Source organism: Lepus europaeus, chromosome 4 (genome assembly GCF_033115175.1).
Source record: "Lepus europaeus isolate LE1 chromosome 4, mLepTim1.pri, whole genome shotgun sequence".
Taxonomy (NCBI): domain Eukaryota; kingdom Metazoa; phylum Chordata; class Mammalia; order Lagomorpha; family Leporidae; genus Lepus; species Lepus europaeus.
The window spans coordinates 128,831,246-128,845,437 of NC_084830.1; the positions used below are offsets into that span (position 1 = coordinate 128,831,246).

General features: G+C 46.4%; 1 protein-coding gene across 2 annotated transcripts in view; it reads left to right on the plus strand.

The window, feature by feature from the left end:
* Nucleotides 1–14,192, plus strand: part of GLRA1 (glycine receptor alpha 1) — a 96,305-nt gene that overhangs the window by 57,049 nt on the left and 25,064 nt on the right. For both annotated transcript variants that reach the window (XM_062189708.1, XM_062189709.1), the window contains exons 4-6: nt 8,540–8,763; nt 11,290–11,372; nt 12,358–12,495. In XM_062189708.1, the coding sequence (XP_062045692.1) occupies nt 8,540–8,763; nt 11,290–11,372; nt 12,358–12,495 (445 nt within the window). The remainder of the gene's footprint in view (nt 1–8,539; nt 8,764–11,289; nt 11,373–12,357; nt 12,496–14,192) is intronic.

Genomic DNA, 14,192 nt, shown 5'->3' on the forward strand with positions numbered 1-14,192 from the left:
TAAATAAATCAATCTTTTAAAAAAAATACCCAATACACTAAGTTAATGAAAGGTTTAGAGATACTATAAAGTTCTAACAAATGTCAGACACCCTATAAAAGTAGCTGTTATTAGCACTTTCATCTAATTATTAAATTCATGTTAGTCTTTAGCGATCTCCTAAAGACAAAGATGCTCAGCTCCATTGACCAAAAGCTCTATGGTTCTCTACATTAAGTGCAGGTCTGGTGATATCCAAATAAGACTGCACAAGTAGCATGGCGACTTAGAAAAGGGTCAAGAGACGAAGCAGGGGCTGGCATTGGGGTGCAGTGGGTTAACTCACTGCTTGCAAAACCAGTATCCCATGTTGGAGTTCTGGTCTAAGTCCCAGCAGCTCTGCTTCCAATCCAGTGAACCAGCAGATGGAAGATATCTGTGTGTGTATGAGTCATTCTGTCTTATGAATAATTGACTAAATAAATATTTTTCTTTTAAAAAAAAAAAAGGCACAAACCAAGAGCCTGGAGCCCAAAGAGGCAATAGTTAGGCATGTGAGGGGCCTATCAGCACAGGAGTTGTAGGCAGGCCACAGCTGAAATCCACAAGTAAAATCAGATACAAGGCACAGTGGGCTGTTAGACCTGGGGCAGAAGCTGTCTGTTATTTGCTTTAATACTTCCTGTTAGCTATGAACACCTACAAATGACAGGTACGTTACAGCACCCAGAGGCAGTGCCTGTTAGCCTTGAGGTATCACAAAACTGTCAGTCAATGCAGTTCTGAGACATCCTGGCTAAATGCGTGGGTTCTGGCATTAACATCTAGGTTCAAATCCTGACCTTGCCACTGACTGTGTCCTTTGTATGCCCTGAATTCCCTAACTATAAAATTGGGAATGCAGAACCTACATCACAGGGTTACTGTGAAGATAAAACAATACACATAAAGCTCTTAGCACAGTATCTTACATGATAAGAATGGTTAAGTCTCAAGGTATTAGTATTATTTGCATGCTTATTATCAGTTCTGGATCTCCCAGTAACTAGTGCTGGGAACTTGAGCTTCTAGGCCAAAAGGCTTTAATTTTCACATACGTCCAATGGGAATAGGAACCATTTTTTCCAACCCAAACCTCATAAAACAGAATCTAATGTGAAAGTAATCCAGGGGTCAGCACTGTGGCATACTGGGTAAATGCACTGCTGCTGGTGCCAGCATCCCATGTGGGCACTGGTTCAGGTTCCAACTGCTCCACTTCCAATCCAGTTCTCTGCTATGGCCTGGAAAAGCAGAAGATGGCCCAAGTCCTTGGGCACCTGTGCCCACATGGGATACCAAGAAGAATCTCCTAGCTTCTGGCTTCCGATTGGCCCAGCAAATGGTTGTTGGGCCATCTGGGGAGTGAACCAGCAGATGAAGAACCTCTCTAGCTCTCTCTGCCTCTGCCTCTCTGTAGCTCTTTCAAATAAATAAATAGATCATTTAAAAAAAGAGTCCTCCAGAAAGCAAAAAGCAGCAAATAAGTAGAAGACATTATTAATAAAAGGAGCTAATACAGTAGACTTCTTAAGAGTGTAGGACTTTGGAATCGAATAGTCCTGGAGCTGAGTCTCAGCTCTGTCATGAAGTTTAGAGAAAGCGCCTAATTGTCCCCAGGCTTCAGTTTCTCTGTAAAACGGTGTCACTGTGCGAATTCAATGAGATTCTTCAGGCAAAACACTTAGCCAGGGTTCAGTGAGCCCCACGTGTGCCAGCTGAGCCAGGCCCACACTCTCCAAGGACTATGAGCTGGCTGAGGCTGACTCTTCTCCCAGTCACTGGTAACATCCGTGACTCCTTCATTCCACCTGCTTCTCAGAGGTCTGGAAAGTGCTCAGGAAGAAGCAGAGCAAGTAGCAAAGGCAGCACTAACCCCTTCACCATCAGATCCACACTGAATGGGCTCCGAGTCTTGGGCACACTAACCAACTCTTGTTCATCTTAATCCCCAACTCTGACTGAACATAGCCCCACATTAGATCCAGAGAAGTTGAGACTGCCCAGTGGTGAATCCAACTCAATACCTCTCCTGGCCCTGGAGCTATCCTTCAAGGTATACAATACAAATAGGAGAACAAGTGGGTGGGACAGGGACCAAGACTCCTCCAAGTCTCACCTTGGTCACTGAATTTCTGTGTGCCCTGCCTGGAAAAGTTTTTTTTCCCCTCTCTGGGCCTTCTGCAAAATGAAGTTGAGACAGCAATCTCGAAGGTTTCTTCCAGCTGTAATATCTTGTGATAAAGATAAAGAATTATGATTCTCCTGGGGCCAGCCTTGTGGCATGGTGGGCTAAGCCACCATCTGAAACACCCCTTTTTGAATCCTGGCTGCTCTGCTTCCAATCCAGCTCCCTTGTAGTGTTCCTGAGGAGGCAGCAGAGGATGGCCCAGGCATTTAGATCCCTGCCCCACATGGGAGACCCATAAGAAGCTATTGGCTTACAGCTTCAAGGTGACCACAACCCTGGCCATTGTGTCCATCTAGGGAAATGAACCAGCTGATACAAGATCTCTCTCTCCCTCTGTCTACATTTCAAATAAAATCAATTAATCTTTTTCAAACAATCTATGTCACAGACTTATTGAAGATAAAACTGAAGTATGGGGCATGCTTAGACACAATGCCTGGTAGAGGAAGAAGGAACTGTCACTACTGATGCCAACGTTTGGGGTGAACTCAACTGTTTGAATGCCCATGCCTGCGTTGTTTTTCACGTTGTCTTATTTCAGAGGCAGAGAGAGGGAGAGGGTGCTCCCATCCACTAGTTCATTCCTCAAATGCCTACAATGGCCAGGGCTAGACTAGGGTTGAAGTCAGGAGCTAAAACCTAAATCCCTGACTTCCATGGGAGGGGAGGTGAAGGAATCCAATCACCTAAGCCATCACCACTGCCTCCCAGGGTCTGCATTAGCAGGATGCTGGAGTCATTGACTAGAGCTGGGAATTGAACCAGACACTGCAATGTAGGATGTGAGCATCTTCACACTAAATGCCTATTCTCACGCCTACACTCTTTGCTCATGCTATTGTTTCTCTTCTAGGTAAGATTCCTCTTACCCCCAACTCTCTAATCCTAAATATGCCAGGCTGTGACCCTAGTCCTCAGGTCCCATCCTGACCTAAGTCTCTACTCCTTGCCCCTATACTTCCTCCTCACCCATCACTGGCCTCCTTCCCTGTAAAAACTGTTACAGTTCACATCTGAAAACACCGAACTTAAGACCCTAACTTCAATCATTTCAGCTCTGTGAGGATAGAAACAAAGACCTTGGGTCTCCATTCGCCATGACTCCGCTTGGAGTAATGTTTATAGAGCTGGACTGAATCTAGAAGAGACATCCCTTCAAGGCCAGAATGCTGGGACTTAAAAAAGGTGTAAGATTGCACAGGTGTTTGGCTAGCACTTAAGACATCTCTTGGGACACCTGCATCCCATATCAGAGTGCCGGGCTTCATATCCTGCCTCTTCTCTTGATTCTAGCTTCCTGCTAATGTGCACCTTAAGAGGCAGCAAGTGATGGCTCAAGTACATGCGTCCCTGCAACCCATGGGGAAGACAGATTGAGTTCTAGGCTCCCATCTTTGGCACGGCCCAACCCGACATATTACAGGCATTTACAGATTTAGCCAGAGAATGCAAGATATCCCTATCTCCATTTTGTTTCTCTCTGCCTTTCAAAATAATGAAGTGGTTTTGTTTGTTTGTTTTTTTTTTAATGTTCAAGAATCTGCTTTTGGCCACCTTTTGATGCCTTTTGGTTCTGACTGCAATCGGCATATCTCTTGCCCTCCACATCCCCTACCCAGCAACACCCTCAACATCTCATGTTTCTTATTTCAGAGTTTATTAGGAGAAACTGGAATCTGAAATTAGACCAAGTCTGTGGGGGAAGGAAAGTCTCGAGAAAATGTTTGCGGAATGAACAAGTTTGTGTTCTATCTTGGTCTTAGAAACAAGGCAACTAGCTAGCCAGTTACCAGACATCAGACCATCAGGGAATCTGAGGCAATATGGATGCATTGATGCTTGAAGATCAGACTACTAGAGCCTCAGAAATCCCTCCTGCTTCAGGTTCATAGGCTACCCTTGCAAGTATGGGACCTGCAAACCAACTACTGGAGGTCGAACCTGAGTTCTCGGATGGAGAATTCCAATGTTTCTCCTCCAGCCCCTGAACTGGAAAATGGGCCCCCATTGTGTCCAGCACCAACCAGTATAAGCGTAGGGCTAAGTAAGCAAAACAACACTTAGCTTTCAGCCTATTACACCAATTACATTGATTTCTTCCCAACTGCATTTCCCTCTGCTGTTTACTAACTTGAGAGAGGAAAATCAATGACTGTAACTCATTTGGGTAGCAGCTGCTGAGGGGAGGGGCTGGCACTGCAAGGAGTCGAGCAGCCTGAGGACACTGAGGTCTCCCTTACTCCAATGTTTCATTCATCATTTAATAATGAGACCCCACGGGTTTTATTTCTTCTTCTTTTAAGTGCTGTACATTTATATTTTTATAGTCAATAGGCATTGCTTCTGCAGTAAGGAAAAATAAAGTACTTTTTATTACATTTGCATTTTATTACTGATACTTAATGTCTATTCCTATTTAAAATTCTTCAAAGGCTCTGCATTGCTCTCAGGATGAAGTCCAAGTTCCCCAGCATGGCCTGTCGGACTCTGGGAGCCTTCTCCCACTCCTGTCCTTTCTCGTTCACCTGCCCTTCTGTTCAAGGCCCACACTTCTACTTTGCCTCTAGGCCTTCACGTGGGCACTCCCTCCTGCCCAAAGTGCTTCTTCACTGGTTCAACCATAATTTGATTCAATCACTTAATTCATTTGACCATCTGCTTCTTCCTGGATACTTCCATGGTCACCACTGCCCATGTCAACACGAGGAACCTGCACTCCATACTTCCCCAGCACGGGTACCTAACCCCTATCAGAGCCTTGACCTCACAGTGATGTAAAACTACTCTGGGAGTTCTGCGATTCAGTAAACATGTCTCTCATTCTCAGTAGACTCCTCAGCACAAGCAATACTGCCTGGCCTGTTAATAGGTACTCAGTTAAATATTGTTGGAAAAGACAATAAGCTAATTACAATTAGCTATTAGATTTTCAAGGGTTCTTAGAGACCCTTTAGCTTAACTTTGCTTAACAGCGAGATCCACAGAAGCAGAGCTAGGTTCCAATTCCAGGTCCTTTACCGAACCACTGTGTGACCCGAGAAAATGCTTTGCCCGCTGGGTCTCAGTCTCTCCATCAATAAAATGAGGAGATCTCACTCTGTTCCAACTTTTTCTAGCATTACTCCTTCATTCTCCTGAGAGTGCTAGGTAGCTCATAGTTGCACTGACTGGTAGGTAGGTAACCTGGTGCAGGAGAAATACAAGGCAAGTTCATCCCCTCAAATTGCTGCTCATGGGGGTAAGAAGATGAGACACACCATGAGGAAGAGCTCAATGAAACTTTTCTGTTGACTTGATCTTGCTAGGACATCAGAAAGGACGAGGCCAGGAAAGCAGGGGTGGGGGCCGTCAAGCTCCTGCAAGATGTAAGGACTGAGCTGAGCAGGAAAATCTGGACGATGAGGATGCAAGAGTGTCCCTGCCAACAAGTGGCCATCCACACTCATGTGACATCATGCATCAGTGCTCATGGAATGGTCAGGCTCCTGCAAATCTCCATCCCAACTCTGCCACCCACCAGTTCTGAGCCTCAGTTTCCCAAGCTTCGAAAACCAATTTCCTTATCCTCACTGTGGGCACCTCACTGTCTAGATGCAGGGGGTTTGTGAGCAGTAAACATACGTGACAGTATCTAGGAGAGCCTGGTGCCTAACAGACCATTTTAAGAAATGCCACTTTCTTTTCTTCCTTCCAGCCACATAAATGGGCTTGACATGTCATTGCAAGAACATCAAAAGGACAGCTGGGGTTTGGGGACGGAAGGGTTTGTTTTTGTTTTTGTTTTTTTTTTTGCCCAGTCATTCATAGCCTGTTGTCTCTAATGTGACTTACCCAGTGCCTCACCATAACACATATACTCACTTCCCGTGTGGAATCCAACAGACAGAACGAGGCTGTTTGCAACACCCTCCTGGCATGGAGCCATATTGGGAGCTGTCCACTACCAGCAGCAGGAAAAACAAAGAACCAACATCCAGGCTTGGCCTGAAGCTCTCCCTCCACAACAGTTCGTACAAGACAGGAGATTATGAGTCTAAATGTCATTTTCTATGGGGCTAGAGGGAAAGACTTCAATTAAATTACAGAACAATCCTATAAAATACCTTGGAAGATTTTTTGAAGTTATTGATATTTCTGCATGCAAACAAAGTAATGTAGCTATAAGCCAGACAGGGGTGAAAGTGGGAGGGGCAGGAAAGTGGTTTGAGTTCACCTGTGCTGATGGTAGATCAAGACTCATGAGCAGCACCTCCAAAAGAAAATATAGTCAACCTCATGGAGACAGCACACTATGGGGAAAGGCAGTCACCAGTCCTCATGCGTAATACTGCGCCTTGAAGGAGGGCATTTGATATGGGACTAGATCTGAAGATATTAATTTTGGGGGAGGGGGGACTATAGACACTTTTAGAAATTCAATACAGGGCCGGCGCCGTGGCTTAACAGGCTAATCCTCCGCCTTGCGGCGCCGGCACACCGGGTTCTAGTCCCGGTTACCCCTCTTCCAGGCCAGCTCTCTGCTATGGCCCGGGAAGGCAGTGGAGGATGGCCCAAGTGCTTGGGCCCTGCACCCGCATGGGAGACCAGGAGAAGCACCTGGCTCCTGGCTTCGGATCAGCGAGATGTGCCGGCCGCAGCAGCCATTGGAGGGTGAACCAGCGGCAAAAAAAAGGGAAGACCTTTCTCTCTGTCTCTCTCTCTCTCACTATCCACTCTGCCTATCAAAAAAAAAAAAATAGAAATTCAATACAGACAGCTATGTTCTTCCTTGGGAAAGACAAGTATTCCCCAAATTCTACTTTATAGTATCATGATATTAATGGTTTACAATGACTAATGCAATTTTTAAAAAAAATTTCCATTAAGAAGTTTTCAATATTTATTTTTAAAAAGTTATTTATTTGAGCAACCTAGAAAGAGACAGACAGACAAAGACTTCCATGCACTGGTTCACTCCTCAAATAACCACAATAGCCAGACCAAGGCCAGGCTGAAGCCAAAAGCTAGGAACTCCACCTGGGTCTCCGACCTGGGCAGTTGGAGCACAAGAACGGTCCATCTTCTATTGCATTCCCACACACATTAACAGAGAGCTGGATCAGAAGTAGAAAAGCGAGGACCTGAACTGGTGCTCCAATATGGGATGCCAGCATTGCAAGCAGGAGCTCAACACACTGCGCCACAATGTCAGCCCCGGTGGGAATATTTCTTAAGTGCACTAGCCAGTTTTCAGGCATGGAGTCCTGTGCACACACTAAGTGCTTCTCACATTGTAATGGACCTTTCAGATCCTCTGGGATCAGCAGGGGGCAGTGAAGAAACCCGCAGTTACCAATCAGGATCCTTAGATTCCAGAATCAGCTCTGCCCCTGTACTTTGAGACTGTGTCAGTCTCCTCAGTGGAAGGAAGGAAGAAAAAAAAAAGAAGAAGTTGAGAGCCGAGTTCTGCCTAGGATGGTAATTCCTAGCCCATGCTCCACAGAAGACACAACATGCCTAAGAGCTCCTTGGGCAAAATAACCTAGAGAAACGTGCCACATTGTGTCTCCTTGGAAACGCACAGGATTCATCACAATCTGACCAACTCCAAGAAGTCCTGCAATCCTGCTGTACTTTAGTCCAACATCTCACTGACTTCATTTGTGAATTTTTCCATTGATATAACTACAACACAAATCCCATCAGAGAAACAGTAACTTGGGGATGAGTTTAGAAACCAGTAAGATGTGACTCTGTGACACTGATTAAACCTTTCCAAACAAATCAGCATGGGAAGCTGATGTTAAAATAGAGTGAGGTGAACCCTAGGGCCACCATCCTTCCCGTATTGTCTGGGAATTATTTATTTCTTTAGGCATAGTAGTTCGAATGCTCTCAGACATCAGCTTCTCGTCTTTCCTTTAATTCCTCCCATCTCTCAAGCCTGAGTGTATGTGAGAACTACACTACTCTTGGGTCTGATGGTCGAAGGACAACTTCAGCTTTATCTGTAATGTATCATTTCTCTTTAAAAAAAAAATGAAGCATATATGATAAAACACTAGCAGGATGATAAAAGAACAGGGGTTTACTGCAGTAGTCTTTAAACTTTTAAACTTTTTTCAAAAGACTAACATTGAAATAGTATCAGTTCAGAGTATGCTTAACAGGGCATTTAGAGGATTTTCAGGGATATTTATGAGTCCCGTGGCTTTTGCCTGATGACAGCCTTTATGCCTCATTCCCACACTAGATACAACCACAGTCCAATGCCATCCCTCAGAAAGGGTCTTGGGGGACCCTGGCATCCAAGAACTGACCCAACCTCGACCTTGTGTCTCCCTCCTGTAGGACTACAGAGTCAACATCTTCCTACGGCAGCAGTGGAACGACCCCCGTCTGGCCTACAACGAATACCCTGATGACTCTCTGGACCTGGACCCATCCATGTTGGATTCCATCTGGAAGCCTGACCTGTTCTTTGCCAACGAGAAGGGGGCCCACTTCCATGAGATCACCACAGACAACAAACTGCTAAGGATCTCACGCAATGGCAATGTCCTCTACAGCATTCGGTGAGTTCCGTGCAGGCCCCTCTGCTCCCCCTCCCCCAACCCCGAACATGACTTGCCCCATGACCTTCTGGGAGCAGACACTATGAGAGGGAGCCAAACAGAAGCAAACAGGCTCCGACAGGCCAACATCTTTGCTGATAGGTCAGAAACGGTTCTAGAACGTTCACTCAGCAAGTAAGAAGGAAGTCCTCACAGGGAGGAAGGCATTCTAGAGAAGGTGGGGTTTGAGTTAGCCAGCAGTTCTACAGAATAGCTATGAAAGAATACTCAGATATGATCATCAGTAACACAAGCAGAGGCACAATGCCTGGGAAGCCACCGCCACTGTGGACAATGCTACTCACAGGTATGGGACAGCACCCTCCCTTTGGTAAATCCTTTGTAGCTCACTCACCTTGCATTCAGCCTAAGAGGGCAGACCCCCTTCCCCAGCTGCAGGCTATCCTGCAGATACCAGCCAGCAACAAAGTTTTCAGAGTCTCCCACCACTCTTCCCACTGCGTCCCTCATCTCCCCATGTGGGGAAAAAGGCTGGTGTCCAAGAGGTGAGGAAATGACCTTACACATGCAATGGTAACAGCTGTCCTTCATTGAGAATTTGCTCTGATGCTGGGAACTCTTTATCTATCTTATCTAATGCTCCTTCACATCCCTATTAAGTGGGTTTAATTCAGCCCATTTTAGAAATTAGACAAATAAGGACCTAAATTTTACTAATATGTCAAAGTGTCCAGAGGTAATGGCAAAGCCTAGATTCCAGACTCTATTAGTGTGGATTGATGCCTTCTCAAAGCCTAAACAGTGCACCAACTCAATAGATACTCAATATTTGATAAATGAGTAAGTATAGTTTCATTTCAAGTATCTTAAAAGGGCAATGATCCTTGATGACTCCCCCTCCAATTCCTTGAGGCAAGAAATCTTACTTACAATAGAGGATGAGCCTGAAATGTCCAGGCCCCTGGGAGAGGCGGTACAGGTTCTAGGCCTCAGGTGTGACAGACCTCACACACCTGAACCCTCAGGTGTAGCTGAGTCAGGGAGGGAGCTTGGGAGCCTCCCCACTGAGGGGCGGGCAAGCAGGAACCACAGGCTCCTGTGGCTTTCCTCACCCAGGAGCCTGCTCCACTCAATACATACACAGATTGGAAGAGTTTTAGAAAAGGGCCACCTGGGCCTTGGGGATGGGGGGAGGCTACCCTGCCTGGATTTTGCTGCTGCCAGGCTGTTTCCAAATCTCAGGAAGCCGAGTCCCAGTGCAGCATGACAGAGGAACAGATCAGCAGAAAGTGATGTTCCCAAGGTCATTCAACTTCAGGAAATTAACCCAGTGTGACAGCTGCCCCACTTTGGAGCTTTTATCTCCAGAAATTCAGCTGCATTCACTCTCCACTCACTTTCCCCTTCTTTGGCCCCTCCCCTCTCCCTTCTCTTTCCCTCCCTTCTCCCCCACTACCCCCCACCCCTTGCTTCAACCCTGTGTTTAAAGAAGCCCATGTTCAGAAGTCTGGGGAGGAAGGTCTCAGAGGTCTGTGTCTCACTATGTGCCTGCTACTGGGTTCCACTACAGCACCACGAATTAGGTAACGTGGCATACTGGGGCTGACTTTCCAGGACAGCAGTGCTGGAAAGACCACTAGCAAATGGGAGCCCACCCCACCAGGCCCCAGAACCTAAAGGCCAGGACACATGGTTTTGAATGCCAGCTGAGCCATCAACTCGCGGTGTGATCTTAGGCAAGTCTCTCCCTCTCCCTCTCTACAGCCAGTTTTCTTACCTGTTAGATGGAGTCATCCTGAGGATGTAAGGCTCTCCGGCCTCCAAGAGCCTTTTTCCTCCATAACCTGCAGCAGGTGCTCTAATGTTGGCAGAGTCTTTCAAGTTGAAGCCTCAGTAACCCAGCCTGAGCTGCAGGCCTTGATTCTGTTGAAGGGACTTCCCTTTGGTTCTGGGGCTGTGGCCTCTGCAAGGGTTGAACAACCCAACATAAATGACCATCCAGGATCCCAGGGAGCCCAGCACCTTCTGACTCCAGCAGGAGCCCACTAATGTGACTCAGCTGTGTTTGCATACCCAGAAGGCAAGGGGCCTCTTTGAAGTTAACTTTTGATGAGTCCCAGGTGTGAAGGGAGGCAGCCAAGCGGCAGGTGCCCATGGGGCAGCCTAAGGCCTGATCCTGCTCACTTAAACATTTGGGTTCTGTCCCCACCGGAGGGCTCTGCAGAAGAGTAGGGAAGGGGAGCAGGCCCCAGCCTCCAGGTGACTTGCTAAAGACAGGTATTTGGAGACAAGGGAGTCTGTGAAGGAACCCAGAAGTGCCACTGAATCTGTGTGACTTGAGACACCCTGCTTTACCTCTCTGAGCTTCCACTTCCCTGTCAGTGACTTGGAAACCTTCATCTGTGCATTCAATAAAACTTCACCTTCCTTTATCCTGAACAACTGCTTTTCTGAGAGTAACCACAATGGAGGCACAGCCTTTCTCACTTGTAGATCCAGAATCATGTAACTCCCTTCTCTTCCCAGAATCACCCTGACATTGGCCTGCCCAATGGACCTGAAGAATTTCCCCATGGATGTCCAGACCTGTATCATGCAACTGGAAAGCTGTGAGTCCCTTGCTTGAACCCTCTAGAGAGAACCAAGCTCCCATTTACCCACAGGACTGGCAGAAATTCCCGAATTGCTGAGAGCGATCCAGGAGATTACTGTAATCAACCCAAATACTAAATGCAGGGCTTTGCTTTTAGAAAATGCATTAGCAATATAGTTCCCCTTACATCGCCTGACTGAGGCTCAAGCTTTGGAGCCAGCAGCATTCTCCAAAGAGGCATTGTTCCATGGTCCTTATGAATGTGATCACCAGGAATGGAGAAGAAATAGCTTGCACTCACAGGGATGCTCACTCAACAGTGGATAGACAACTGACTGCAGCAATAATTCTAACAAAGGGCGGTAAGTCGTAAGTCTGTTGTCAGAAGTAAAAATGCTGTAGTCTCAGGTAGGAGGCGTCCTTCCGATGGGGAAGGAGGAGGGTACTGGATTAGGCTCTACAGAGGGCCAAGGCTGGAACAGATGGAATAGCTGCCTGCTTTGGTTGCAAACACAGGTGCCAATCTGATTAACTTCAAAGTACAGGAGCCAGGACATTTAGGTGGCAGCAGCTAATGGACCGCTTTCTTGAACCCTTTGCTACTTGGCTCTGGGGTCAAAGTCCCAGCGCAGAGAGTCTGATTGGCCTAGATGAGGTCATCCTTTCACACCTCGCCCACCCACCAGTGGCTATTCACACGTGATCGCATGCAATAGTGTGTTTACCAGAGGGAAACCTGCTGTAAGCAAAAGATGATACTGGAAGGCAGGATGTGCAGGCAAAAACAGCAGATGTCTACTGCATTTCACCTTGGCATTGAGGACTGGAGCAACAGGAGAGGCTAAGGCGGGGTGGGGCGGGGAGGGGGAGGGAAGTGACATGGTCAGGTGAGTCCCATCAAGTGTCTGATGCCTGTCTCAGTCCTTAACCTTAACAATCCTGCTGTGCTTCACACAAATGCTTCTGAGTGGTGACTGCTCCTTCTTCTGATCCCATCCCAGTTGGATATACCATGAATGACCTCATCTTTGAGTGGCAGGAGCAGGGAGCAGTGCAGGTGGCAGATGGGCTAACTCTACCGCAGTTTATCCTGAAGGAGGAGAAGGACTTGAGATACTGCACCAAGCATTACAACACAGGTAGGTAGAAGGAGCCACCCTTTCAGCCCCCACCCCCACCCCCACCCAATCCAGGGGCAGAGGTCATTGTATTCACTCGTTCAGTCACTGGTTCAACAGCTCTTAGGAAGTTTCCATGATGAGTACAGCTCTGTATTTATTACCTAGTGGTTAAGAGAATAGATTTGAAACCAAAAAGTGACTCTGACATTTTCTTCCTCTGAGTCCTGGGATGAGTGATATAAGCTTAAGCTATACCTAATGAGAAGACGAGCTGGTGAATAGTAGAGTCTTTACTCGAGGTGCCAGAATGGATCCTATTCCCAAGGCAGATGGGGGAAAGCTGATAGTGGGATGATACCCACCAGTCACTGTCACAAAGGAACTGGCAGAGCAAACGGAGAAGGCTTACATTAGACTACAGCAAGAGGCAGAGTGCAGGGAGGTGGCACTGAAGATTAGAAAATAGGGCCAACTGCCTTGTGAGCTACAAAAGAGCAGAGGAACCAATGCTAAGCTCAGCTCTATCTTCCATGCCTCACACAGCCTTTGGTAGAAGACTGGATACACAAAGACTGGCTGATTTTTTTTTAATCTATTTTATTTTATTTTATTTTTTTTTTTTGACTGGCAGAGTGGACAGTGAGAAAGAGAGAGACAGAGAGAAAGGTCTTCCTTTGCCATTGGTTCACCCTCCAATGGCCGTCATGGCTGGCATGCTGTGGCCAGTGCATCGCGCTGATCTGAAGCCAGGAGCCAGCAGAGAGCTGGCCTGGAAGAGGGGCAACCGGGACTAGAACCCAGTGTGCCGGCACTGCAAGGCAGAGGCTTAGCCTACTGAGCCGCGGCGCCAGCCTGATTTTTCAACTTTGTTAAAGTAGAACTAACAAAAATACTGAAGGTGTACAACTTGATGTTTCGATGTATGTATACGCTAAAAATAATCACCACAATCAAACAATTACCATATCCATCACTTCACACACTTGCCATTGTGTGTGTGTGTGTGAGAACACTTAGGATCTACCCTCTAAGGAAATCACAGGTATACAGTGCAGTGGCATAGCACTTTTAACCACAGTCACCGTGCTTTGCCATAGATCTCTAGAACTTATACATCTTGTATAATCCAGCTTTGTCCCCTTGATTAACATCTCCCCATTTTCTCCATGCCCCCCAACACAAGCCCCTGGCAACCACCATTCTCTTTTCTTTCTCATTTTTCTTATGAGTTTAACTCTTTTATATTCTACAAAGAAGTGAGATTATGCAGTATTTGTCTTTCCGGGTTTGGCTTATTCCACTTAGTATAACAATATCCTCCAGGTTCGTCCATGTTTGTCACAAATGGCAGAGTTTCCTTCTTTTATAAGGCTGAAAATCCCATTTTCTTTGTCCATTCATCCATTTAAAACTACCTTATGATCTAGCAATTCTGGGTGTATACAAAGACAGTGAAATTGATATCTCAAAGAGAGATCTGCACTCTCACATTCATTGCAACATTTTTTGTAACCGCCAAGATGATGGAGACAGCCTAAATGGACACAGATTTTCCCGATCATTGTCCCATCTTGCTTCTAATCATTTATACTTAAGTGAGAGCCGAGCTCTGTGCCAGGCCCTGTGGATACAAGAAGAAAAGACTGATAAGGCCCTGCCTATGTAGAGTTTACAGTCCAAGGAACTAGTGAATCCAAATTCACTATCTACTGTAC